The sequence below is a fragment of the Choloepus didactylus genome, chromosome 3 (assembly GCF_015220235.1).
Source record: "Choloepus didactylus isolate mChoDid1 chromosome 3, mChoDid1.pri, whole genome shotgun sequence".
Taxonomy (NCBI): domain Eukaryota; kingdom Metazoa; phylum Chordata; class Mammalia; order Pilosa; family Megalonychidae; genus Choloepus; species Choloepus didactylus.
The window spans coordinates 4,473,572-4,501,297 of NC_051309.1; the positions used below are offsets into that span (position 1 = coordinate 4,473,572).

At 60.8% G+C, this 27,726-nt stretch overlaps 1 protein-coding gene across 3 annotated transcripts; it reads right to left on the minus strand.

Moving 5' to 3' along the window:
• On the minus strand, window positions 1-27,427 carry CPZ (carboxypeptidase Z). 3 transcript variants are annotated; one of them, XM_037828879.1, is made up of 11 exons: window positions 27,340-27,427; window positions 22,034-22,066; window positions 20,641-21,015; window positions 13,681-13,893; window positions 11,874-12,070; window positions 11,252-11,413; window positions 10,533-10,691; window positions 6,427-6,562; window positions 5,121-5,260; window positions 1,175-1,274; window positions 1-463 (listed from the first exon to the last, which is right to left on the minus strand). In XM_037828879.1, the coding sequence occupies exons 1-11, from the start codon at window positions 27,425-27,427 to the stop codon at window positions 105-107; spliced, it is 1,962 nt and encodes a 653-aa protein (XP_037684807.1). In that variant the 3' UTR covers window positions 1-104. The 3 variants fall into 3 exon arrangements, with proteins under 3 accessions (XP_037684807.1, XP_037684806.1, XP_037684808.1); XM_037828878.1 differs by having other exon boundaries at window positions 20,641-21,010; window positions 22,029-22,066; XM_037828880.1 differs by lacking the exon at window positions 22,034-22,066.
• Between the last annotated feature and the right edge of the window lie 299 nt (window positions 27,428-27,726).

Consider the following 27,726-nt stretch of genomic DNA (forward strand, 5'->3'; position numbering starts at 1 on the left):
GAGGGTGGTAAAGACACTTTTAATAAAATGGAAACGGCTCTGTGGAATCTCTGTGCAAGACCAAATCCAGAGCCCGAGCCCCGGGAGCGGCGGCGGCCGGGCACCTAGTACTTGAGCAGCCAGCGCGGCTTGTGTGGGCCCAGCACCGAGAAGTAGTGCCACCACCACGGCTTGCCACCGCCGGCAGAGGACGAGCTCCGGGCCCCGGGGGGCTCGCGGCCCGCCCCCCCCGCCTCCCCGAGCAGGGTGCCGTCTTCCAGGGGGTCGCGGGGCTCAGGCCGGTGCCTGTGGAGGGACTTCCTGGGACCTGCGCTCAGCGGCTGCAGAATGAAGTCCACCCGGCCCGCCCGCCTCAGCCGAGCAGGGATGGTGACCTTCTTGATGAGCCTGCTGTAGCCGGGGGCCTGGGCAATGACGACATGGGAGCCTGGGGGCAGCAGTCGCCAGTAGTCGCCATCTGGGGCTATGCAGAAACAGAATAAAAACACTGCTCAGGCCAGACTCAGGATCCCACCTTGGCACAATGGGCAGGTGGGGTCGAGGGAGGGGGTCAGCATTAGGGGCAGGCAGACCCCAAATTTGTACTTTGTTTTGCATTTGCCTCAACCGTCCTTTTCATCTCATCCTTCTGTGGAACTCCTATTCATTCTTCAAAGCCCCACTTGGGCAGCCATCACTGACTTTCCTGTCCCCCATCCCCAATTCACGCAGAGTTGGTAATGCCTCCCCATCTGAATCTCTGCCTGATGACACATGTCACAGTGGGTTGTAATTTTTCAATCGACTTGAAATCCCTGAAGGAACCCAGAGCCCACCCTGGGCTGGATGCATGTGGTGATCGATAGGGTGTGAGCTCTGGGATATAAATGGAAGGGCTCGTGGACTGGAGCTGGCGACCCCTGCAGTCTCTGAGGGGGTAATTTCCCAGCAGACCGGCACTTCTCGAGAAATACAGAATGCACGCCGATTGTCACTTGGCGACCATGACCCGAGCAGGCTCCTCCCCCCGTGTCCAGTGCTGCAGGGGGCATGGCAAGAAGCCCGGGCGGCAGCCAGGTCCCCTCCTAGCCCCGCGGACCGGGGCCGGCCTGAAGACAGACACTGAGCTGCTCCTGGTGCCCTGGCTGCGGTTTTGGGAAGCACGGGCTGCGGGCGAGAGCCGGGAAGGCCTTACCTGTGGTGATGTCATGGCGGATGCCCTTGACTATGATGCGGGCATCTTTGACCGGCTTGCCGAATTTGTCCATCACCACGCCCTTGATTCCTCGGTGCACCTGGGGAGACCCAGGATGGGGCGAGATGACACATCTTCCCCAGGAGACCCCAACACCCCATCCCGCTCCCTGTGACGCTCCTCAGAGTCCGGGGCTCTGGGAAAGCACCCAGCTGAGAGGCCTGGGATCCGTCCCACCCACGCTGCGATTTTAAATAAATGGCTTCCCATCCAGGCCTCGGTTTCCTCCTCTGTGAAACGAGGGTGGCAGGTGACCCGACCTCTGCCATCCCCCGCCCATCGGTAAGCAACCCTGGAACATTCCGGGTTTATGGGTGACCCTGTGACTCTGCTTGAGGGTCTGGCCAAGTCCACCTCCAAGTGGAAACGCCGGGTGATGCTCGTCTTCCAGCCCCCAAGCCCCTTCCCTGCGTATGCCCCGAGCCCAGTGATGGCAGTCTGTGGGGGACGGCGGGGGGACACGGACCCGGGGTCTGAGCCTGCTTTCAGTCCTGGACCTCAGACCTGGGGCTGCTGCACGTCAGCACCTCCTGCCCACCAAGAAGGGGCTGCCCCATCCCACGCAAGGCTGGGGTGAGAATGAATTCACGGGGGTGCAGCCACGGGCCCGGGACCCCAGGCTGCCTTGCCGTCCCCACGGACCGGCCTGAGCACAGCAGCCTGTGCTCTGCACCCAGACAGCGTAATGGTCACCGAGGCCCTGCTTTCCAGACAGACAGCACCTGCCAGGCCTGCCGGACACCACCCACGTTTCCTCTAAAAAGAAAAACTGACAGTGAACAAGCCAAAGTGCCCTCGCCCTGGTCAGCTGAGAACAACCTGGGGTCTGTCCAATGAGACTAGGACAGTGGGGTGACAGCGAAGTTCGGCCCAGCAAGCTCCAGGGGGCCCCAGGCTGAACGCAGGCCCACGGGGGCCATCCCCCCCAGAGGCTCAGGCCCAGGGCCCACCCTTCCCTCGGGCCATGAAAATGGCTTCATTTCTTTCAAAGTCTGAAGATAAAATCAAAATCTTAGGTCCAAGAAATATATATAACATATAATGCTAATATATTGTCTTTATACCAATAAAGTCATAGAAATATAATTTTTAATATTTTTTAATGGAGGAAAGGGGTCCTCAAAGCCAAAAATGCCTCGAGTCCACAGGAGTCAGGATGCACCTGGCAAGAGACGTCCTTCTTCTCACCCTGCCTAGGAATGTGCACCCGCGAGGGGCTTTGCTTTCCTCTGGGCGAGGGAACCCACTTGTCCCAGGGGCTCCTGGTTATGGGCAAGTCACCTGCTTCTTTGTGCCTCAGTGTCCTCACCTGTGAAATGGGTTTAAGTGAAATGAAACCAGAGGCTGCTGCTATAGGACTTCCTGGCTGTCGTTACCAGCTCTAAGGTGTTAGCATGCACGAACACGTCTAATCCTCCTCGCCCCACACTTTTCAGACGAGGAAGCTGAGGGTGAGTGGCCTGCCCAGGGCCTGCAGCTGGTGGGCTGTGGGGCTGGACTGAGGCCTGAAGGAGACGTTAGCTCCCAGTGTGCAGGGCTCCAAGAACCAGACTTTATCAACTATCTCCTCTTTCTTGGCTGAATCCAAAGCGATGGAAAAATTACACAACCTTGGAGCACGTGAATCTGTGACCAGAACCTCCCGAGTGGGGCCTCAGCCCCCCCACCGTGGTGGATCGGGGGAGGCTGGCTGCTGCCCTCCTGCCGACACCTGGGTGTTCCAGGCCCTGCATTACTCATGGGTGGCTGCTCAATACAGGTAAACCCCAAAACCACCCCTTAGGGACCTTTGTGGGGGGCTGGAGCTAAAAGTGAGGTTTTCCTGGTGGGCAGTGAAGGCCACACTATCCTCTCGTCTGTGCTCCTGCTCTCCTACGGAGGGTCCCCCGGCCCCCACCTGGTCCCCGGGGGGCCCAGCATGACCCAGCTGGGCTGCCCCTCCCTTCTGCAGGCTCCCCCACCTCCAGCTCCCCAAGTCAGCAACCAGAGTTCACGAATCCCCCACATTCGATGCTGTCCCAGGCCCTGGGCACCCTGTGTCCCTGGCTGACCGCGACATCCACTCTCCATGTCAGCTTGCACGGGGAGATCTTGCTCGGTCCCTGCTCTCGGGTTGACGTGTCACCTTCACACACATAGGGGTGGGCAGCTCTGCAGGGAAAGGGGGTTGGCGATGCCTGCCCCACCCCGAGGCCCCCCAGGCCTGGTCAGCATCACCGTGGAAGCGGCCCCAATTGGCCTCGACAGGCGCAGCGCTTATCAGACGGCATCGGCGGCTTGACAGGAGGGTCGTCCATGGCGGCGGCCGGCCACGCTGCGGCCCAGACTTCCACGGCATCATGCTCACCATTAAATCTGTCTATCCCAAGGCTTCACGTACAATATCCACAGAGCGATCCCAGCCCCATTTAAGGCTCCTTAAAACTCATTTTTCACCAGACAGCCGTAAAATGAAATGAGCGGATGGTCTGGCCTGGAGACTTTATTGAATGATCATAATTACCCCAAGTTGCGAGAGGTCGCTGGCACAGCCATAAAGAGGAAGCTAAAACAGCACTAGTAACCGTCACTTATCTGGGGCTGCTTCAGGGAGGCTCCCCTAGGTCACGTTTTTGGTCCTTTTAGGAAGGAGGGGCTCACGAACAAAAACAGGGCTCTGGGGCAGGCAGATCTGGGCTCGAACTCCCAGCAGTGGCTGGTTGGCATTGTACAGGGCACAACCAAAGTCTCTTCTTCTCTGACCCTCAGTCTCTTCTTCCAGCTGCCTCACAGGTGCTGAGCCAAGAACAAAGCCCTACTAAGGCCCAGTGACCCCTGAGCAGCCCTTGCCCTCCCTAGCACGCCCTGTCCTTCTGTCTGTAATACAGGCAGCCCCGCTCACCACCCACTGTTGGCTCAGGATGACCCTGCTTCTCCCTTGGGGCCTGCTGGACTTTAGACACCTGTGCCAGCGTGCAGGTGTCTAAATACTCAAAAAACCAAGGAGCAGAGACTTCTACAAAACCACAGTATCATCTTTCATTTTGCAAGCACTGCCTCATTTAAAATCCCGCCACAACCCTGCTGGGAGGAACACTGAGGAAACTGAGGAATGGGACAGAGCTGGCCTAGGCGGTGGGACATTTGACATTGTCCCTAAACTGCTGGGAGGCTTGGCTCTCCAGGGAAAATTTAAGTTCTCAGTGGCCCCCCTCACGGCCCACCTGCCTGTTTCTGGGGTGGTCTCAGCCCCACAATGGGGGGTTAGTCCCAGGGGGCCTGGCCTGCCACCCCCCTGCACCTCTGCCAACCCGTTCCTGCCTGTGCTTTCCCTGCCCGGGGGGCAGACTCACCCCAGGGCCCCTGCCTGGACCACACAGACACCCCGGTGCCAAGAGCCTCGGCCCCTCCCCCAGTGCCACCATGACTCCTCATTCCAACCATGGGGACCCTAACAATCTCAAATGGCCTGTGGTCTCCTAAAGGCCTGGGTCCAGCACGTGCCATCCCCTCTGCCTGGAGCACTCCCCGTCCCGTTGCCTGATTTCTCCTGCTTATTCTTCAACACGCAGCCCAGGTGCTGCCACCTCCAGGAAGACCCCAGGTCTCGGGTACTGGGTCAGGCAGCTCCCCTGGGCTGCCCCTTGTTTAATCATGATCCTATAGGCTCTGACGCTTGCCCCCTGGTGTCCCCAGCACCCAGCAGGAGACTGGCACATGGGAGGAGAGGTGACCGAATGAATGAATGAATGAATGAAGGATAATGCACTGGATACGTGGAGGGGCAAGGATAACACCCCTCGGGTCCAGGGCGAGGAGGCCTGAGGATCAGCTTTCGGGGCCCAGCCGGCCCCACCCCCACCCGGGCATGGCCAAGACAGCGCCCCTGCCCCCGCCGAGCACTCACCGTCTCCAAGAAATTCAGCAGTGACGCCTTGTTGTGCTGCCAGAGCGTGTAGAGGGCTTCCTCGGGGGGGAACTTCATGCAGCCCAGCTCCACCGTGATCTCAAAGCAGTTGCTGTGCAGGTAGTTGAAATCAGACATGCCTGGGGGGACATCACGGGGGTCAAGGCAGGGGCTGGACGGCTTTCCCAGCAGCCAGCACAGTGGCCGCTGCTCCCCCCAACCCCACTGTACAGACGAGAAGCCAGTCACCGAGTGGACAGACCCCCAGGTCAGCACCCTGAGCCCAGGCGGTGTGGCCCCAGGGTCCGCGGCTCAGCCCCATCACCCCACGTTGCCTCTCTATGTGCAAAAAGCGCGTCCGTCTCCAGTAGGGAAGCCGGCAGCCCGCGGGGCCCCAGCTGCCTCTGGCCCTGAGCAACCGTCCCCTCCCCTGGCCTGGAGGCCCGAGGAGCTTTGCACACCAGTTAATCCTTGCATCTCTTTCCCCAGATTTTCCGCAGACTGTGTCCCAACAACAGCCTGGCGGGGGAGGTCTTATCAGCTCCATTTTCCAGGAAGGACCCAGGCCAGGAGCCTGCACCCAAGTAGCTGTCAAAGGCCACCCAGCAGGGGCCATCCACCCAGCCTGAGCAGGAGCAGAGGGCACCCAGTGGTGGCAAGTGGGAATCCCAGCTCTGCTGCTGTGGCGTGGGGCCTCGGACAGGTCCCTTCCCTCACCAAGCTCAAACTCATCTGCAAAATGCACAAATCACAAGATGGGGCAGGGCAGGGTGGAAAGCACACCCCACATCATGACTTTCAACATCTTCACCTGCACAGGCCGCCCAGTGGCATTCAAATGTCAGAGAAACAACAAATCCATTTTTAGTATAAGTCTATCCCTTGCAATCTTGGGACATACTTACGCAGTACTAAATAACTCATCGTTTTTCTGAAATTCAAATTTGACAGGGTGTCCTGAGTTTCATCTGGCAACCCTACTTAACTCCCAGGAGGAAAAAAGAGGAACTGGCTTCAGCTAGAATCACGAACTGTGAGAGTCCATTAAATAAGCTGCAGACATGGCGACGGGGAGTCACAGCCGCACTTTTCCGAAACGGCGGACATGGCGCTCTTTCCAATCCCGGCAGCGACTAGAGCTAAAGCCGGCCCGGCCCTGATGCTCACATCCTCTGAGAGGAAGCTCCCCACAGGGTTCAGGGCGTGTCTGCTCGCCGGGAATGTTCCAGAAGCAAGTTGTGGAAAGAGGCCAGTGCCCCCCGCGTGTCCTCCCCCAGCCCTCGCCATGCCCACCCAGGGCCCGCACCTCCAGTGAAGCTGTACCAGTCAGCCCCGTTGATGATGCCCCCACTCTTCAGGAAGTTGCCCCCACACCTATCCTCCGACCTGTCCATCATCATGGGGTGCACATCTGCGTAGGCTCTGGCCAACAGCTGGAACATCTGGAAAGGAGACTGTGAAAGAGGCTTCCGCCGGGCGGAGACCAGGAGCCAGGGGGCAGTGGGCTCAGGAAAGGCCTCCTGGTGGAGGGGCCATCGGAGCTGACCGCTGCGGCACGTGTGGGAGAAGGGCCAGGGTCCACGGCACGTGCAGAGGCCCGAGGCGGGACCCTGGAGCTCAGGGCTCCTGTGTAGGGTGCATGGGCCCGACGTGGAGCCCCGGGCATCTGGCAGAGTCGGGGCTTTGTCCTGAGGGCGCAGCAGGGGACACGGCAAGTCACCTCTGCATTTCAGGCAGTGCTCCCTGCGGCCATGCAGGGGACAGGTTGTGGGGAGAGGCAAGATAACAGGGGCCGTTGGAGGGATGGGGGCTGGGGTGGGGGCAAACTAGAGAGAACCGTCACTCCAAGTCCCCGGTGGGGGGGGGGGGGCAGTCAGCGCCAGCAGCTTCCTGACGGGACTCGGTGACTGTGTGTGGTTTCCATGGCTGCTGGCAGAGTAGACACAGCTCACAGAGCACCCAGCCTCCTGGGTAGGAGCCCCTGGGTGGGGCGGCTCTGGGTGTGGGCTGAGGTGCCTGGACAGCACAGAGGCCCCCTCCCCCATAGAGACCACCCCCTTCCAGCCTGGAGTGCCCTTTAGTCACTGCCCCTCCCCTGTGCCCTCCCTTGGGGGCAGGGTCTCAGCCATCTGCATGTCCCCAGACTGGGCAAAGGGTCTGCCATGGGGTAGAGCCCCCCACTCTGGGCCAGATGGATGAATGGGGCTACCTGCCCTGGGCTCGTCAGGGCCCCACAGCCCAGGACAAGGCTGGCGGGAGGGGGCAGAGCTGCGGGCTCAGTTAGGGGAGCAGCTCCAGGCCCCAGCAGGGGCTACGGAGACTCAGAACCCGGGATCGGGGGATTCTGGGCGAGGCAGAAGATGGGTCTTGTTTCTCTGAGGTAAGGCTGGGTCCCACATACACAGTCTGAGCACCCCAATATGTCCCACGCACGTCCCTTGGTTGCCGAGGTGGCAGCCCAGCAGCCTCTGCCACCACTGGCTGCTCCGTGCCAACACCACCCAGGGGGTGAAGGCTCCAGCCTACAGCCGAGGCATCTCCAAGGGTCTCCCCAGCTAGAATGAACATGCCAAAAAGAGAGAACCTTCTTTCTGCAGGTGCCGGAAAAGCTATATCTGCTCAAATTTGGCCCATGTTTCAAGCTCTCCAACCCTCCACTGTTCATCTGCAAAACAGGCTGTGGGTTCTGGGGGCAGGGGGAGTAGCAGGTTGTCCCCAGAGCCTGCTCCTGAGGCAGCACCCCATTACTCTTTGTCCCCTGAAAACCCTCCCCTGCCCCCTCCCTCTCGCCCGCCGTCACTGGTAGGACCCTGGTTGGGGCTTGGGAGGCAGCTGCTGACCCGCAAGCTCTCGGGGAGCAGAGGAAGTCCGTACCAGTCCCCCAACCCTCGGGGTGCCTGAGGGGCAGGCCTGGCTCAGCGCAGGACCGGACGGGGCGAGTGGAAATGGGACAAGGATGTTTCCGGAGCTCCCGGTCTGGCTGCCAGGAGCAGGGGTGAGGGAAGACACAGCTAGAAGGTCTGGAAGTGAACAAGGTGGGCTACGCTGGGCCGTGGGAGGGGGCAGAGCTCGGCCGACCTGGCGCTCTGGGATCGCAGGCCCAGGACCGAGGAGAAAGCCGGCCCTGCCCCAGCAGCCGGCGGACCACCCGAGGCACGAGGCTACGGGGCCGTGAGATGCGACTGGCCGGGGCTTGGTGGGAAGGACCGAGCGTGGCTGAGTCCGGAGCAGAACCTCGGCAGAGTGGCGGGTGGAAGGGCGGTGAGAGGTGTGGAGCCGGCGGCCATGACCAGGCCAGAGGGCCTCGAATCCCCTGAGGTCAGGGGCGCCATGGAGGGCTGGGGAGGGGCGACCTGGGGACGCCACGGCCAGCCCTTCTCCCCCCACACCCCCACCCCAGTGCCTCTCCGGGGACTCTGGTTTCCACAGAGACACCGCTGGCTGCGAGGCGAATGATTATCGATCGATGACTGATGGCTGGTGGAGGAGAGGCTCGTTTTCCCTGACTCCAGTGGGACTCATTGAGCAAACTGCTTCCCACAGGACATCTTCGGCCTCGGGGCCCGAGACTCGGAGATACTGGACCCCAGGTGGGCGGTTCCCACTGCCCAGACACACACGCTATGCCCGGTGTTGCCGCCGCTCTCTGGCAGTGCAGGGGGCCTGAGACCCCCAGCCAACCCAGGGGCACGTCCTGAGCTCTGAGCACAGAACCTCCCCCGTGCTGGCTGCAGGAGTGAACAACTGAGAGCGTGAATGAATGGGAGTGAATAGTGAGGGAATGAACGAGGAGGTGAGGGAATGGATGGATGGATGGATGAGTGAATGAGTAGCAATAAGAGTGAATGAGTGTGTGAATGAAAGAGTGAGTGAAAGGGCAAATGATTGAGTGATGGAGTGAATGAATAAGTGAATGGATGGATGGATGAGCAGGTGAGTGAATAGATGGATGAATGGATGAATGAATGAGCAAATGAATGAACAAGTGAATGAATACGTGAATAGATGAATGAGTAAAGGACTGAGTGAATGAATGGAGTCAATGAATGGAGAGCTGGATGAGTTAATGAGTGAGCAAATGAACTAAAGGATGAATGAATGAATGAGTGGATGAGTGAATACATGAGGAATGAATAAGTGATGGTGTGGATGCATGAATGAGTGACTAGAGGATGAATGAATGAGTGGATGAGAAAATGAAGGAATGGGTGAGGGAGGGGCGCAGGGCACGGAGCCTGCGCGTGGCGCCCGCCCTGGGTCGCACTCCCTCGGGGTCTCTGCGCACAGGTCGCCTGGGCCTCGGCCACACCATCCTGCCCTTGCCTGTTTCTGGCTCTGCCCCCCACCCTCGGCAGGGGACCCCCACAGGCAGGGACCAGCACTGCTGGCCGCACACAGGAAGGGAGCAGGTGGGAGGGGCTGGTGTCTGATTGCTGACCAGCACCCAGCCGTGTCCCCTGCCAGGCGACCCAAGGGGTGAACAAGCCATGTGTGAAAGCCGCCAGCGGGGTGCCCCACACCTGCAGAGACCCTGCCCTGACTCCCGGGTGCAAATGCCAGGGCAGGCGGAGGCAGGCCGGCCCCGGGCTCTCGGCCCCGGGTCTGACCCCAGAGGCCTGGCGAGTGACCAGGGATGCTCAGACCTGTCAACAGAGCACCGGGGGGAGGACAGGAGCAACCTGCGGGGGGGTGGGGTGCAGTGTGGGTGAGCTGCACTCGAGGGAAACCCGCAGCCCCTCACAGGACACACCCCTTCCTCCACCTCAGCCCTGTCCTCCATAAAATGGGAGGGGGCGACCCGCAGGTGGCCTGCAGGGGTTCCAGACACCAGGCACGGGGGGCCGGCTCGGGCTGGGGGCCATGCACTGTCAGCTGGCCTGGCAGTTAAGGAACGAGCAAGCTGGGGAGGGGTCCCACTCGTCGTGTCGTCGCATCCCTGCCCATCGCGCAGATGGGGCCGTGACCAGGACCCTGGCACAGGGGCCCGAGGGACTGGCCAGGGCAGAATTCCCTCTCCCGTCGCAGTGCGCCCCGCTGCCCCCCAGGACCTGGCAGGGCCCACAGGAGAGCAAGGGCCATGCGCATGGCAGCACCGCCCTCTGCCGGCCTCATGCGGAAGCTCACCCCCGGGCACGAAACCCCACCAGCCGCTCCCAGGCTGTGGGGCCAGAGCCGGGACCCCCCCCAGGGGCAGAGAGGGGGCTCGGCCATGGTCCCCGCCCCGAGGGGCAACCAGACCTGCCACCCTGCTGCAGGGTGGGATGTGGCCAGCTCAGGAGAGAGGCCCGAGCACAGATGCCACAGGTGGGCTGCACGGAGCCAGAACAGGGGCCGGCGTCAAGGGCCCCCCTCCTCCGCTCCCTCCCTGACCCCCGGGCTCCCCTGCGCACCCGTCGCGATGTCCACCCCTACCTTCTCGTCGGGCGTGGGAGAAAACATCTTCTCCTCCTGTGGGTGCTTGGAGAAGTCGAAGGGGTAGGACACGACCAGGTCGCCCCCGTGGAGGCTGGCGGAGAGCACGAAGGGGATGGCTCGCATCCACTTCATAATCGCCTTCGTCTCGGGGGCCACCTGCCCAGGGCAGAGCAGGCGGCTCTCAGGATGTCAGCGGGGTGTCCACAGCCTCCTCTGGGACCCCCGTGCCAGCCCGGCCTGCCCCGGCCTCCAGGACTCCACCCACGGTCTGCCTGGCCTAGTGCCTGGAGCTCAGCTCCCGCCTCACGGAGCAGTCACCGCCTCCAGGCAGCCTTCCCTGGCTTCCAGGAGGGCCAGGTGCCTCCTCAGGGCGTTTGCACAGCACCAGGCAGGTGATGCCCCCCAGGAAAGACCCACCCCCCCCACCGTCTCACTCCCTGCCAGGTATGCCTGGGGCCTAGTGGGCGCTCGGCGGTGCTCGATGGCAGAGGAGCAGCTTCTGTTGAAGTCTTCAGTCAAGCAGCCTGCAGGGCAGAGTTCTGAACATCTCGGGCGGGGGGGTCTCCGACATGGCCTCAGCCCCCTCAGCGAGCACCCGCAGCCCAGGGAGGAAACTGAGGCACAGGCAGCAAAGGCCACTGGGGAAGGATGATGCCCGGGGGCCCCTGGGGCCCTGGCACTGGCGGGAGCCTCCGGGGGATGGGGAGGGCATCTACCTTGCCCGACCAGTAGTGCTGGGGGATGGCCAGATGATCCGTGCGCGCGCCCCGGACCGCGGCCAGCCGGTAATACTCCGACGTCAGGTCGGGGAAGTTGCGGTTGAGGTCCAGGTTCTGTGCGTTTGCCCGCCCGCTCATCCACCCGTTGAGGTTGGCACCCTAAAAACATATGCTCCCCCAGTTAGGGGTCAGGACACCCCTCCCCGTCTCTGTGCAGAGAGCGCCCCAGGGCTGGGCTGGGGATGGAGGCTTCTCTCTGGCTCCGTGCAATGACCCAGGAAGCATTAGACCTTGACCTTGACCTCCTCTCCCATCCCCCCCCACTCCCCACCTCCCGGGGGGCTCTGCCCACACACCCCGTCCTCCAAGAGTTCCCTGCCCACCCAGCTGACACACACACTTGCACGCGCCGTCTCCCCTCTCCACCTGCACACGTGTCACGTCTAATCCACCATGGGGATTACTCGTGGGGACGGGTCCCAGCCGAGCCCCGAGCCCGCTGCATCCTCGTCCCCTGGCCCCGTGCAGGCACCCGCAGACCCCGATAACTGTCAGCACGTGGACGAACGGGGGCCGGTGAAGGCAGTGACCCCACACGTCTGCGGTGCTGGGCGCTCACCTCCATGGATGCCACCTCGTAGCCGTCAGGGTTCATGGAGGGCAGCAGGTGCACGCGGGTGGTGTTGAGCAGGCGCTGGACGCGGGGGTTGCCCAGCAGGTACTCGGAACACAGGTACTGCGCCAGGTAGATGAGCAGCTCCCGGCCCACCACCTCGTTGCCATGCATGTTGCCGATGAGCTTCACCTCGGGCTCCACTGGGGAGAGACAAGGAGATGGGGCGGGGGTGGGGGTGGGGGTCGTCTCAGGACCTGGAATCCCCGGAGCCCAGGAAGGGGGCTGGAGGGCAGGGCTGGGATTAACTCGTAATTGTTTGGAATCAAATGTCTCTGGGGAAAATAGGGTCTCATTAAGGTCATTGTTTTGTTGAGCTCTTATTTTTTTGTTTAGTCATAATTATTAGCATGCTAAATCAGGGAATCAATTAATACTAACATAATACAATAATAATATAACATACAGCATCAGGGATCTTCACCCGTGTAACAATTGAAGGTTTACATGGCTCTTGGATGGGATGGCAATGAATGAATGAATGAATGAATGAATGAGTGAATTGTGGGAAGGAGCATGGGCATGGGACCTGGCAGCCTTGGTGGCTGTGTGGCTTTGGGCAAGTTGCCTTGCCTCTCTGAGCCTCCCATTGCCTGTGGCTGGGGGAGCGAAAGCCCCTGTCCAACACCCTCCACCTTCTAGGGGCAGGGGCCAGGGAAGGACTCGGCCACCGGTCCATCAGCCCCCTGAGGCCGGGACTCAGCTCAGGATGGCCCTGCAGGTTTGCATCGTCACCCTCTCCTGGCCACGGAGGAAACAGAGGCACAGAAAGTCTGACTACCACCCACGGCCACCCAGCCAGGGAGGGCTGAGTCTCTGCTGGAACATTCTAGATTCTTGGGAGCTCTGTCCCCCGGGTCCCATGCTGTCTGCCCGGCCCCCTGCCTCATCCTCTGCCTGGCCCTGAACACACGATTTTACCACCGTCTTCAGCACCAGCTCTGCCAGCCAGGGTGGCTCGTTCACAGCTAGCAAACTATGGCTGCAATGAAGTTTAATTTGTTTTCCATGCAAGAAGGCAGTTCCAAAGGAACAAAAGAGAGGAGCTTTACCGCAGTGCTCTCTCCTATTTCAAAACGGGACCGCTAAACCTGGTAGGAATTCAAATGGACTTGGGTGTTTGAAATAGGCAAGCGGCTTTATTCACAATATCACCCTGATATCATGCTCCCTAAGCATCTTGGAAACTCAGCCGCAAAGTTACCAGGGCTGAGCTTGGCATGTGCCCACCTGGGGCCAGGTGAGAGGAGGGTTGTGAGAACACGCCTCCAGAGGGTGCGGTAAATTCGCATTGCAAACGGACAACGGCCCAGCGTTCCCGCAGTTCCTGTAAATCCACTGGCTTCCCTGCCTCCCTGGTCCCCAGGAGGTGCCTCTTCCCTCGGGGCTCCCCAAGACTCCCCAGCGACGCAGCCAGCTCCCCGCAAGCAGGAACCCCTGCTCTGCCTTGTGCTGTCACGTGCCTCCTTCATTTTGCATTCTACTCAGTCCTCCTAGTAGCAGCTTAGATTAGTGTACAGATTATCTCATCTCCTCCAAACCTGCAAGTAAAATGGCTCTTCGGGGCAAATGCCCCATTTTTATGGACAGCGGCTGGCATGCCCTGCGGACGAGGCCATCTGCCCCGTGTTGGGAGCAGACCCCGAGCCCCTGCCCGCACCCTGGGGCTTTTACCAGGACCTGGTGGGGCTCGAGACCCCAGGGCCGAGTGGGGCGCCTCGTCTGGGCCCCCCGACAGCCTGCGGCGGCTCACTCAGCTCGTGCTGGCCGGGGCGGCTGGAGAACTCGATGACCAGCAGCTCCTTGCCGTTGAAGCTGCGCCCGATGCTGTACGTCTTGGCGATGTGGGCGCAGCGGGCGGCCGTCCTCCTGAGCAGGCGCAGCATCCGGGCGTGGGAGTGGTGGGCAAAGCGGATGAAGGTCGGCGGCAGCCCCGAGGGCACAGCGTCCTCCGCCTCCCGGTCTCCTGGGGAGAGTCGGGGCGCCGGGGTCACGCCTGCCCCCCGCCCACCCTGCTAGGACTGCCTGAGGGCGGCCCGGCCCCCCAGCACCCCGCGTCCCCCCCACCCACCGCACCAGGTCCTGAGGGTCCCATCCCCGTGAGGGGCCCACCCCCGCGTCCACCACTCTCTGGCCATCCCATTTATGCTTTCAATTAAACTTTCCTTTCTAATACTTATAACGATAGCGACAGCTAGTAAGATCACCCAAGAGGCGATCCTAAGGTTATCGTGAATAAATCAGGAACATTTTAAAAAGACAGGGCAGTAGATAAAGGATAAAACCTCCCTACAGAGTCTTCAAAACCAGTTTGGCGTGTTGTCTTCTGTCTTTTTTGTCTTTCTTGGCTAAGTCTTTAGTGCTTGACGGTAAGCAGGGAGCAAGGCTGTTGCATGTTCTGCTTGGTTCACGTAACATCACGGGGGGAACAGTTTCAACACCACCGCGAGTCAGTCAAAAGAAAATTCGGAAAGGCTCCTTCCATTCCGTGCTCCGCTAGAGCAAAGCCTTCCAGTGTTTGCTGATTAAGGCTGATTCAAGGTGAGCCGCCTGTCCCGGGGAGGGAGGGGACGGGGGAGGGAAGGAGGGAGGGGAGGGGCGGGGGCAGGAGGAAGGGGGGAGGGAAAGAAGAAGGAAATGAAGGGGGGAGAAGCAAGGAAGGAAGAGAAGGGTTTTCCCAATACTTTCAATAGTTTCCTCAGGGGACATTTCCAGACCTCCGGGTCTCGGGCAGGGGCCTTGTTCCGCCGACGCTCCACACACCTCCTGCTTCCCACCTTCTCTCTAGGGCATCTGAGCCTGCGGTCGCCCCAACTACCCGGCCCGGGGGCTCCCAGCCCGGCCCCCAGAAAGCATCCTGGGAGCAGGAAGAGCTAACATTTCTCCCTGAGTGGTTGGCTGCATCTGCTGCACCTGTGGTTTTGTTTCAGCTCAAAATGGTCTTTGAGGGGAAGGAAAGTCGATGGAAACTGCAGTTTGGTGGTGGAGCTGCCCCCAGATAATCTCCCTGCCTCAAGCCGACTCCGCGGGCTTTCCCAGGGCGGGTAGGCTGGGCCCTGGGGACGCCTGGCTGTCCTCCTCTCCATCCCTGCCCTCACCAGCCACCCCCACCTCCTGCTTCCTGCCCCTGCACGGGGAAAGCCCTCTGAGGGTGGGCAGCCCCTGCCCGCTGCTGCTGTAAGGCACAGGAGCCCGTGGAGCTGGGTCACTGTACCAGTTTGTATATATTATGTCCCCCAGAAAAAGCCATGCTCTTCGATGCAATCTTGTGTGGGCAGACATATTAGTGTTCATTAGGTTGGAACATTTGGATTAGGTTGTTTCCATGGAGATGTGACCCACCCAACTGTAGGTGATAACTCTGATTAGATCATTTCCATGGAGGCATGGCCCCACCCACTCAGTGTGGGCCTTGAGTAGTTTACTAGAGCAGATGGAGCTCGCTGCTGCAATTTACAGAGACATTTTGAAGATGGCTGTTGAAAGCAGAGTTTTGCTGAAGCTTTGGAGGTACTAGCCCAGAGTTTGCCCTGAGATGCTGACGCTGATACTTTGGAGAAAGACATTTTGAAACGCAACCTGGGAGCAAGCAGACGCCAGCCACGTGCTTTCCCAGCTAATAGAGGTTTTCCGGACACCACTGGCCATCCTCCAGTGAAGGTACCCCACTGTTGATGCCTTACCTTGGACACTTTATGGCCTTAAGACTGTAACTGTGTCACCAAATAAACCCCGTTTATAGAAGCCAATCCATCTCTGGTGTTTTGCAAAATGGCGGCATTAGCAAACCAGAACAGTCACTCCTTCTCAGAGGAGGGGCCGAGACTCCAAGAAGCTCCAGGATTAGCCCTTAGCCCCACAGGGCCAATAACTGGCAGAACCAGAACCCAGGGGTCACTGGAGCCCAGCCTGGACATGACCCCTTGCGGGACACTGATTACGTGCTTCAACTTGGCGGGCCTGGGCTGGGGCACCTGATCAGCCCCTGGGGAGGGTGGTGGGCACGGGCGACAGCGCCCTCCGCAGCCCCCCGGGCCTGGGAAAGTGAGGCCGGAGGCAGGCCCCATTTCCTCACCCAAAATAACACTGTTAGGGGAGGCTTGCCGGAGGGAACCGCCTTTTCCCCACCCCCTTATCTTGCCCGGACACTCCCCGTTGCCAGTGCAACTCCCATTACCACCAGTGCGCATACATTGTTGCCGGACACCGTTACGGGAGCAACTCTCGCCCCTTTTCAATCAACCTCCGCGCCCTCTCAGAACCAATCCAAGCCTTTAACCCCTACAGCTACCCCGCCCTCTAAACCGCCCGATATAAGCTTGTACTCTCCCCTAATAAAGCTCTCTCTCTTGGCTTCTTCACCCTAAAAGAACCGTTGTCCCGCCTGTTCCTTTCTCGCCGCCCCTCCATACTTTGCACGCCACCCCGCCGGGGACCTGGCCAAGTCCCCCGCCTCGCCCTCGCCTCCGGGAAAGAGCCCCCGCCGCCGGTACCCTCCGAGCAATCCTGGGAGCCTAGGATTTAGCAACCGGCCGCCACCCCCCGCCCCCAGACGAATCAACTGCGACCGCAACTGGCGCCCAACGTGGGGCCCCCTGGAATTAAAAGTCCTCTCCACGCAGCGGTCCAGTAAAACCACCCGCTCGCCCGGACGCCTCTCCAGCTCCCCTTCTCCTCGCCTGCAAAGTAAGGGCCGCCTCTCCCTCGCCGCCCCGCGGAGCCGCCTCTCCCTCGCCGCTCCACGTCCGGAGCCGCCTCTCCCACACCGCTCCGCGCCCGGGCCGCTCTTCCTTTCCCGTGTTAACCTAACTCTTACCCCCGACTACCTTTCGTCTTCTCTTCCTATGTCCCCCCATTCCTCCTAACACTCTTCCTCCAGTAGCTTTCCCTCTTCCCCTCCATTACTTTGCTGTGGTCCTTTGTGTCTTTGTTTCTTTGTTTTGCGCGGTGTGCCTCTTTGCGACCGCCCCCCCCAAACTGCTCTTGCTACTAGAGGCTCCTGCCTTCTATTCTCGCCGTCTCCTTCGGCCTCGCGACCACGGTTTACCTCATTTTCTTTACTCAATAATCAACCCCCCTTTTTCTTTTCTCACTCCGCTATGGGTAATCGTCTATCTGCATGCCAAGCACCCCAAGTTCGTGCTCTGGCTGGTCTCCTAGATACACATCGCTGTAAGGTGTCTGTCCGGCAGCTGCAAGTATACTAAAACCTCCTGCTGCCCTTGAACCCATGGCTCACCACTTGCCATCTTTGGGACCCTGTTACTTATGATCGCCTTATTAATCAGGTCACCAACGCCATGGAACATGAGAGCAAGCGCTTCCCTCCCGGCTTGCTCCCCACCTTAATAACCGTCCGCTCCTGCCTTCAAGGCTCCCTCCCCCCTGATCGAGGCCCCATTAAATCCAAGGAGGCCCTATCAACCCAGTCAACAGATTCAGATAGCGATACTAATGTAGACCACGATTCGGACACAGAGTCCTTAGTCGAGCAGATTAACAACGCGCTTGAAGTGACTCCCAAAAAACAAAATAACACTGAGCCTCGCCAAGATGGCTAACTTCCTCCTTCTTCTTCCATCGAGGGGAGGAAGTGCTCCGGCGATGACGTCAGCCCTAAGCTGGGCCGGAAACCGCAAGCGCTTTACCCCGCCCTTTCACAGGGCGGAGCTAGTCCACCATCTTATGCCTTAGCCACTCCCACCGCGCCGCCGTCTTGCGACGCTTGGGGCCTCCCACTTCCGCCTCCCCCTTCGGCGAGCTCCCCCTCGGAGCCGCTACCGGCAGCTGCCGCCGCCCCTCCCACCCTACCGACTAACAACCCCTGGCTGCCTTCTACACCTCAAGGCAACCCTTGGGGCAACGCTCCCCCTACCCCCACTCCCGCGCCAAGCCCTCTGCAAGCGCGTCCTCCTTTCTCTCGTGCTTTTCGCTGCTTTCCTCTTAACCTTACCCCCACACCACAGAAACCGTATGACTGGTATCCCATTGACTCTGATACTATTAAGCAGCTTCGCAGGGCCGTCAAGGAGGACGGGTTAGGTAGCCCATACGCTTCCCAAATACTGCAGGATCTCGGCATGGACTTTTGCATCCCCCAAGACTGGGCCTCGCTTGCCCGTTCCATTCTTAACCCCGGCCAGTTCATTGATTGGCGTGCTCACTTCCAGGCGGAAGCAGCTAAGCAAAGCGAGCAAGACGCAGCCACTGGAGTCTATCATCACCCCGAAGCCTACTTAGGCACGGGAGCGTTTATAAATGCATCTGCTTATATTAATGTACCTGCCACCTTTTGGCCTATCCTTCGGGGAATCGCCTTACGAGCGTTTGCCAACTGCTCCGCCTGTCGGCCTAATAAATTCACCAAGCTCTTCCAGGAGCCGAGTAAGCCTTTCGCCACCTTTGTCTCCAGAGTCGAAGAAACCTGCGCTCGAAAGAATTGTCCAGCTTGTAAGGAAACAAACGGGTGCTATTTTCTCCTCATTTGTGCAAGTCCAGTACCAGCGACTCGCCACCTCTGACGCTCCCTACTCCGAGATGACAACCAACCCTCCGCGACCTCACCGCCACCGGTCAACCCGCCGACCGCGAGGCCCTTCTCGATCGTCCGAACATCGCACCAACCTCGAGCTCCAGCTTCTCTGAACCTCCGACTTTAAACCCCCCACCCTCGTCCATCCCGCAAGCAGCAAGGCCCCTGTCGAGCGCCCGGGCGCCACACCAACGCCGAGCTCCAGCCTCGCTGAGCCACTGTCAGCCCCTTTTTCCCCTCCCCGGCCTCCCCCTTCCCTCATCCCTTAGCGGGCCTCTCCGGTAAGCTTCTTCCTTTAATTAGAAAAGAAGGGGGAAATGCGGGACACTGATTACGTGCTTCAACTTGGCGGGCCTGGGCTGGGGGACCTGATCAGCCCCTGGGGAGGGTGGTGGGCACGGGCGACAGCGCCCTCCGCAGCCCCCCGGGCCTGGGAAAGTGAGGCCGGAGGCAGGCCCCATTTCCTCACCCAAAATAACACTGTTAGGGGAGGCTTGCCGGAGGGAACCGCCTTTTCCCCACCCCCTTATCTTGCCCCGACACTCCCCGTTGCCAGTGCAACTCCCATTACCACCAGTGCGCATACATTGTTGCCAGACACTGTTACCGGAGCAACTCTCGCCCCTTTTCAATCAACCTCCGCGCCCTCTCAGAACCAATCCAAGCCTTTAACCCCTACAGCTACCCCGCCCTCTAAACCGCCCGATATAAGCTTGTACTCTCCCCTAATAAAGCTCTCTCTCTTGGCTTCTTCACCCTAAAAGAACCGTGTCCCGCCTGTTCCTTTCTCGCCGCCCTCCATACTTTGCACGCCACCCCGCCGGGGACCTGGCCAAGTCCCCCGCCTCGCCCTCGCCTCCGGGAAAGAGCCCCCGCCGCCGGTACCCTCCGAGCAATCCTGGGAGCCTAGGATTTAGCAACCGGCCGCCACCCCCCCCCCAGACGAATCAACTGCGACCGCAACCCCTGTGCATGGCCAAGTGTCCCCTCGAGCCTCCGTGTCCCAGCTCAGAGCCAGGCACCCAGGAGGCGCTCAACAGCTGTTTGCTGGATGGACAAATCGCCCCACCCATCAGCAAGGGAGCAACCGGCTGAGGACGCTGCGGCCATTTGCCTTTCCCAAGCCTCTGCTCATCCGTGAAGGCGGGATAAGAACGTGCGCCACGTGTAGCCCTGAGCATCACCAACCATCCGTGACTAGCAGCAAGTGTCGGGGACAGCACGGAACAGAATGTTTGTCTTGTCACGGAACATTCTACTGCACGGGGCTGCTGAGGGTTACCGCGGGGCTCAGGAGACCGTCATTTGCATCCCTGCTTTGGAGAGTAGCTGGGGGCACAGCAGACTTGCGTGGAGAGGCACAGAGGGTGCATGGGGTCTGCCCCATGTAGGGCTTGCACCCCGTCCCCCCAAGCATCGCTGTCAAGTAGCCACCCAGCACCTGTTTGCACACCTTCAGAGATGTGGGGCTCACTCCCCGTCACCAGGGTGGTCCATTCTGCCTCCGTCAGCATGTCTGCGCAAGAAACCAGCGTCTGTCCCTCTGCAGCCCCTCTGCCTGCTTCCTTGTGCACATGGGCCCCCGAGCCCCTCCTGAGGCATCGCTCCTGGCCAAGACCCCGGGTGGGATCCTGTAGGCCCGACCACAGGCAGGTGCAAAGTCTCTGCAAGCCTCGTGGGGGGAGCCGCCCTCCTGCATGCCACCTCCCAGGCTCGGGACACGGCCGGCATGGTGGTCTCCAGAGGGAGCTGGCCAAGACTTCAGGCCCCCGGCCCCCTACGCTCATGCCTGTCCCTGCCTGTCTAGCTCAGGTGCCTCCTACCAGGGTCTCGGCTGAGGCCCTTTCCCCCTCCAACTTAGTGCCTGTCCACTCCTGGCCCAAACCCTCTCCCCCCCGGTCCCCAGGGCTCCTTGGAGTGAGCTGATCCCAATCTGTCCTGATCGCCTGATTGACCCTCACCCAGTGCCGTCCAGGAGGGAAGAGAGGAGCACTCGGAGCTGGTGCCTCCCCTGCCTCTTTCAGCAGCATGATAGTGAGTGCATAGGGATTGTACTTTCACGGAGGCTTGTTGTCCTAACGGGCCATCTCGGCACCCGACTGTCCAGCGCCACTGAGTCCTCAGAGCCCCTGCTGGCCATCCCAACTGCGCAGCCCCAGGCCCCCCGCCTGCCCTCCTTACCATGCAGCTTCTCCAGGGGGTTGTAGCAGCCTTCCTCCTTATTCGCAAAATAGCGCCTGCAGTCGAGGAAGTAGGGCCAGGCCATGTCGATGGCGTCGAAGGCGGGCCAGCAGGCCTCCCGCAGCCCCTGGCAGATGTGCTGGCAGGGCCGGAGCACCCGGCCACCCTCGCAGCGGGGGGCCAGCACGGCACAGCCCAGCAGCCGCAGGTCGGGGCTGCATTGGCCCTGCAGGAGCTGGTGCAGGATGCCCAGCAGGATGTACTCGGAGCTGGACTCCACCGCCTCTCGGGAGCGGAGATCCAGCGGGGTGGGGAAGACGGTGTGGTTGTAGGAGGCGTCGCTGCAGGTGCTGAGCTGCAGGGCCACGCACTTGGCTGCGGAAGGCGGGGGCAGCGGTCACTCCCTCTCACAAGCACCAGGGGCTCCTGGTCAGACACTTGCTAAGGGTCTGCTCTGCCCACGCGGAGCCCGCCCAGGTCAGGAGGCAGGGACACGGGCTGCTTTTGGGGAATCCAGAGCCTGTGGGAGACCCCAAGAGGGCTCCAGTCGGTCTGGGTGCAATTCCTCGTGGCAGGGGAGCTGGGGCAGATGGCTCCTCGAGGCTCAGCTTCCACAGCTGCAGAATGGGGACCGGAAAGCCAGCCTTGCTGAGGGTTTGCTCACCTTGGGGCATGGGAAAGAGGCCAGCCCTGGGCTTCCTCTCTGACATACTAAGAAGTTTGTCAGAAATGGGTGGAGCCCTCCAGAAGACACAGCCACAAAGCAAACCAGTCCCCGCAGATGCGCAGGTGTCAGGCCGTCTCATGCCTCTGGGGAAAGCAGCTGACCCCTAACTGGTTAGTTTGAGCTGGGTGCCTAGATGAGAAGCCAGGTTAGACAGCTGGGGCTCAGCCGGCCCTGCGTCTGCCCTGCCTTGGCCAGGAAGTTTTAAGCGCAGCCAGCAGGAAGCAGGGTCTTCAATGCCAGGAGGCATTTTCATGCTATTTTGCCAGCCCAGGATGGATACGTAGCCCAGTGACCGCCCCAGCTCCAGAGGCCCTCATCCGGCCACCGGCCAGCCAGCCAGCCCTCTGGGGTGGAGCTGTGTCCCTGCACAGCAGTTCTCCCCTATCCTCTCTCGTGCTGCCTTCTCCTTTTGTCCACATTTGACACACAGGAGGGCAGAGGCAGGGTTAGGACACGCGGCTCCGCAGGGGGAGAGGTCCCTCCCTGCTCTACTGTAACGTCTGATTTCTCTCTAGCGCATCAAGGAGGGGTTTGGATTTGATTATGGGCCACACTGTCAATTACCCCCTTCAGAAACTGTGGGCTCCACTCTCTAAAAGGCTCTGACAGCAGGGAGGGTCCGTGTCACTCCTAAAAGCAAAAGCGAGGCAAGTCCAGGTACTGTACCGCTGTCCGCAGCTCGGGGCCTGCGACATCCACCTGGAGGAGAGACGGCAGCTCCGTCAGGGCCCGGCGCCTTCCCCATCCCTCACCCACAGCCCCCGCCTGGGAAACGTGCCCCAGGGCTGAGCACCCCTTCCGAGGCTCGCTGGGTGCCGGCCTCCGCCAGGCCCTCCGCCTGCTCATCTCCACAACGACCCTTTGAGGGAGACACTACTGTCACCCCACTTTGCAGATGAGAAGACTGAGTCCCAGGGAGGTGGCCTGGCTTTCCTAGCAAAACGCAGCCTGTTGGTCAGCCTGGGTGACCCGCAGAGTACCACGGACTGGCTCACAGGGCGCGGGAGCCCCTGTTTATCAGCCCGTTCACCACGGCCGGTTTCGAGCTCCAACCCTCCCACAGCCGGCCCTTCCTAACTGCTGATGCTTCTGCCACAGCCGCCGCGAGCTGCGCCAGGGATCCGGCAGGTCGTGACCCTCACCCCACATTTTTAAAGTTTCCCTCCAGGACTGGCTCCCTGCCTTCAAGAACGTTCCCCAGGGGTGGGGTGCGCCACTGTTTCTTGGGTCAGGGACCCTCTCCCCAGAAAAAAGAATCAACCACATAACTATTCTTGCAATTGTGGTGTTTCCAGCCACCCCCCACACACAACAATGCCCCCGGCAAAGCGCAGACATGTAGACTTGGGAAGGCAAGTACAACAGAATTCACTCAGTGCCACCTTCTGGGATCCCCCCAGGAGCGGGTCCCCTGGGCTCCATGACACCAAGAGGGAAGCAGTGACTCCGAGCGGGAAACCGGTGTCAGGCCTAAATCCCAGCTGACCCTGGAGGGGAGGGGCAGGCCGGGCGGTGGGGACATGGGGCCACGGGGCGGAGGATGACCTGGCAGGTGTGCAGGAGCCACAGAGTGGGGGCGGGGAGGGCAGACAGGCCTGCGTCCCAACCCTGGAAGCTCAGCCCAGATCCAGCCTGAGCTGCGAGACCAGGAGGGCACGAGCTGCTTTCAGGAAGTCACCTTCAGATTTGCAGGGGTAGGTCAGGAAAACGTGACTGAACACAACAACTCCCCAAGGAGGAAAGGACACGGGAGACAGAATCTGTGGCCTTGCTGTTGACCAGCCAGTCGCCCTCTTTCAGGAACCTCCTTGTGCCTCAGTTTCCCCATCATGGGCTGATGAACCATAGTCCCTGATCCCTCTGCCGACAAAGCTTCGTGTGGGATGCAAAAGTGTAAGGACCAGCTCCCCCTCAGGGGATCATATGACAACTCTGGCTTCCACCATCGCAACTGGTGACAGAAAGACTCACACACACACACACACACACACACACACACACACACACACTTGCACAGCGTGGAGCTGGGCATGGGGCAGTGGGCTTCCCTTGGGCTTGCCCATTCCTCATGCAAACGGCTTGGCAGGATAGCTTTGTCCCCGCAGTCAGTGTGGTTCAAACCCACCCTGCCCATCACTTCAGGGAGACTCTAGACAAGTCACCCTGTGCCTCGGTTTCCCTGATTTGCATGGGGTTCGCTATATTCGCTTTGTGGGGATATTCTGGATGGTTCTGGGAGATGATCCAGGATTAGCTCCCAGTGCAGGGATGGCATGGGGTAGACACTCCATCTCCAGAAACAACAGCTCCTGCGAGTACTGTTCCTGCTTTATAGCAGCCAGGAGAACAGGAGGGAAAGAACGCCAGGCCGTCCTCGCTGGCAGGAGAACCCTTTTCCTAAGGCATCTGGGTGCTGGGCAGCCTACCCTGAGCCAATAGAGGGCTGCAGTGAGTCCAGCCCCAGGCCCTTGGACACCCGCCGTGCAAGCAGGCAGGAGTGCAGGCTGGGGTGAGGGGCTCGGGCCCACCCCCGATGCCACCCAGTGGGCATGACCACCCCACTCTGCTCGGCAGGCAGCCCGGGAGTCCCTGAGTACATTTGCTGGCAGCCTCGTGTGACTCACCAGCCTTTATGGTCTTAAATATCCCAGACTTGTGCTCCCACCCGCTCTCCGTGGAATGAGGCAGGCGTGACAGATTGAACCCAAACTTCTGGGAAAAAGAAGAGCAAAGTAAATGGACCAAGGACCCTGCCCAGAATACTGCACCATTGTCCACCTGTCTGTGCAGCTAAAGACAACAGGCCAGTGTTGGTGAGAACAGACCAAGGACACAAATCCAGGCAGGGCCTCACACCAGCATCTGTTAGGTTCAGCATGCCCCCACCCAGCGTCCGTCTGGCAGGGCTCCACCACCGAGTGCCCATTTCCAAAGCTGACACCTAACAGCTCAGGGCAAGGCAGAAGCTGCACCCCACAAAGTGAGCTCAGGGCCCGAGGCCTTGTCAGGCGGACAATGTCAATGTCAACCAAACACACTCGCCCAGTCATCCCTTGAGCTCTGACGCATCACCCACTGCATGCCGGCTCAGAGTGGAGCATGGGGGGATCTGAAGATTTGTTCAGACCCTCAGCAGAGGTGGAGGGAGTGGAAGGTCCTGACCCCGGACCCCCACCCATCCCAGGGAGATGTGCAGGGAGGAAGTGAGGAGCAACCCTCAGACCCCACATCTGCTTCTTCACCACCCATCACCGGCATGGGTGACCGGCCCCTCACAGAGGGACCTGACAAGCTGACCTCTCCTGGTCTCCCGTGGCCCTGAGTCTCCCTATTTCACGGAAGTTCCGGGAAGTAGGGACTGCTCTGTGCCTCAGTTTCCCCTCTGTGACCTACCTCATAGGGCTGAGGATTCAATGGGGCAATGCCGAGAGTGGCACCTGGTGCCCAGTAAGCACTCAGCTCACAGTTGCCGGGGAGCAAGAGGGGACTTGGGCTGTTCCAGCCACGATGGAGTCAGCAGGGATTGGGGGTGCAGAGAGGCTATGCAACCTGCCGAGACCCCTCAGCCAGCCCCGTGACAGGGCGGGGCCATGGCCAGCTTGGTCTCTCCAGGCCTGATTTCCATCCATAAGGTAAGGGATGCACCCGCATGCCCGACGTCCTCCCTCTGTCCACCTCAGTGGCATAGGCCCCGTGGCCACAGAACGCCAGAGCCCGAGATACTGGGGGTGCTGTTTATTCACTGCACTGCCCAGCCCCCTCCCCCAGACCCAAAGAGATGCCCAGCGAGACTCGACCCCTGCAGCCTTCAAAACACAGAAAGGCCCCTCAAAGGGTGTCAAGCCATGCTGTCCAGTGAGCCAGACACAAGCCACAGTGGCTACTGAGCCCTTGGCATGTGGCCAGTCCAAAGGGAGATGGGCTGTGTCAAATACACACCGATTTCAAAGACTGTGCAAAAAAGAAATATTTCCCCAATAATTTTTATATTGATTACAGGTTGAAATGATACCACAGCCACAGTGAGTTAACTAAAATGTATCGTTAAAACTGATTCCACCTGTTTCTTCTTGCTTTTTTAATGTGGCTACTGGGAAATGTTAAACTACACGTGCAGCTGGCGTTGGGGCCTGACAGCCGCTTTGTAAAGCGCGCTCACGACTGTGGTTCCCGGGACCACCAGGGGTCGCTGTGTCAGCCTTTCCTCACCTGAAGGGTCCAGCTCCAGGCTGGACACGTCCCTCCCTCCCTTCGAAGCCGACAATAGATGGTCCCTGCCGGCCAGGACCTGGGGAGGGGCTTTATTCCTCCTCTGAGAGATGAGAAACCTGAACAAGTCCAGAGAGATCAACCCGTCTGTCCGAGGCCACACAGCTAACAGCAGAGGAGCCGGGATTTGAACCCAGGAGAATCAAAGTCACCCCAGGCCCCAGGCTCCCCAAGAAGACCCAGAGCCCTCTGCAAGACCAGGGGACGAGGCAGGAGCAGGAGGACGGGTCACCTGCTCCAAGCCCCAGTGATGGGCACGGTAAGGACACCACAGTCATTGGATGGAGAAGCCTGGATGCAAACTGCCCAGCCCTGGCCACTTCTCTTGGAGAAGGCCCTGGTCTCCCACAGACCTCAGTGCTGGCTGGAAGGACAGGAGACCTGCCAGACAAAAGGTTCGGTGTATAAAAGTCACCGGTGCTCACTCCGGATGGATGCGCCCTGCCTTTCCCTGTGAGGGGCTCCCAGCCAGGTCAGAGGGGGGCTGGTCAGAAGGAGGAGGCCCGCACCGTGCAAATCCAGAGTGGGGAGGCTGCACATCTCCCCGGAAAGGGTCAGGAAAAGCTTTCCAAAAGAAGGGGCCAAGGCCCCTGACGAGCCTAAGGTTCTGGACAGTTCAGGGGTCCAGGAGTCCAAGGGAGGCTCCATCTGTGACAGTGTGAGCTCCATCTGCATGCCCTGTACTCAGTGCATAGGCACACACCTGCACACACCTGCACACACCTGCATGCACGTGCACACACCACACACCCTCCCCCCCCCACACACACACCCCCCACACACACACCCTCCTACCCTGCGAGCCCAGAGGTGAAGGGGAAAAGCCAAGCTGGGAGAGAAGAAAAGGAACAGACTGGCATCAGCACAGTGGAGGGGGCTTCCCGATCCCACCATATCCACCCGGCAGGTCCCAACAGGTTCTCAGGTATCCATGGACTGACCCGGTGCCGCCAACCCCACCCAAGGTGACCCCTGCCCTCCAGAAGTGCAGATGTCTGCTGGTGATCAGCACCCGGAGCACAGTGGACTGGCTGCTCCCCCTCCCATCTTTAAAGACCCAGGGAAACTGAGGCCCACTCCAGGAGGGGTGGGACTTGCCACCGGCCACACAGGCAGGCACGTGTGACCAGGACAGGGACCCAGGACCCCAGGCCCCTCCTGCGCTGTCACCTCCTCCACACCCCGGGCTGTGAGCCGGGCCCTCCCAGGTGCAGACCCGTCCCCAGAGAGTCCCTGGGCCCCCTGCCTGTCCCCAGCCCTCCAGGAGCACCCACCCCTCCTGGGGGAATGCAGCGTCCCTGTCCCGGGCCCTCTGGACACATCCGGAGACACTGCTGTCCACATCACCGAGTTAGGGGAGGGGCCGAGAGTCCTCAAATGCCCTGTTCCTGGAAGGCGGGAGAGCTTCCTGGCACCTGCTCGCTGGGACCCGCCTGCAGGGGCACCCGCTCCCCGTGTCCTGACCTGGAAGGACCCCACTCGCGCCCACCCCTCAGCCCCTGCCCCAGCCCGAGCCGCTGTCCCTCTGTGCCCGCTGCACTGGGCGCGGGGTCCCGGCCTCGAGGGTCTTAGGGAGCCGGGTGCCACCCCTCCTGGCAGCTGGTCCGGGTCCCCCGCGCGCACTCCGCAGGGCCCCCGCCCGGGCCGCAGGCGCGGGGCCGACGGGGCGAGCCCGGGGGCGGGTGGGCGCGCTCTGGCCTTACCGGCGGGGTCCCGCGCGGGCTCGCACCCGGGCCGGGCGGCGGCCAGGACGGCGAGCAGCGGCAGCAGCAGCGGCCCCGGCGGCGGCATGGTGGGCGCCGAGCGCGAGGGCGCAGTGATGTGGCACTCGGGCCGCGGGGCTGCGCTCACTCGGCTCCCGCCCCGGCGCAGGGGGGGCGCCGCCAGGAACCGGAGGAGTCGGGTTACAGGGCAGGCCCGGGGGAGGGAGCCAGGGCCCCGCGGGGAGGGAGGCAGATAAACTGGGCGCCCCGCCCCCCCAGGACCTGCCCCTCCGAGGGGTCCCGCCCCCCTTGGGTGTCAGCTTCCCCACCAGAGGAGCTGCTCTCCAAGCTCCCGGCAGATCCTGCCTAAAAGCCCCGATTCCAGGC

Bases quoted from the DNA above. Each gene is read 5' to 3' on its own strand.
- CPZ (XM_037828879.1), bottom strand. From the start codon at position 27,427: ATGCCGCCGCCGGGGCCGCTGCTGCTGCCGCTGCTCGCCGTCCTGGCC. The intron at 12,071-13,680 runs GTGAGCCGCCGC...GTCTCTCCCCAG, and splicing joins CCCCGGCCAGCACGAGCTGA to TGGAGCCCGAGGTGAAGCTC. The intron at 1,275-5,120 runs GTGAGTGCTCGG...GGGTCTCCCCAG, and splicing joins TGCTGAATTTCTTGGAGACG to GTGCACCGAGGAATCAAGGG.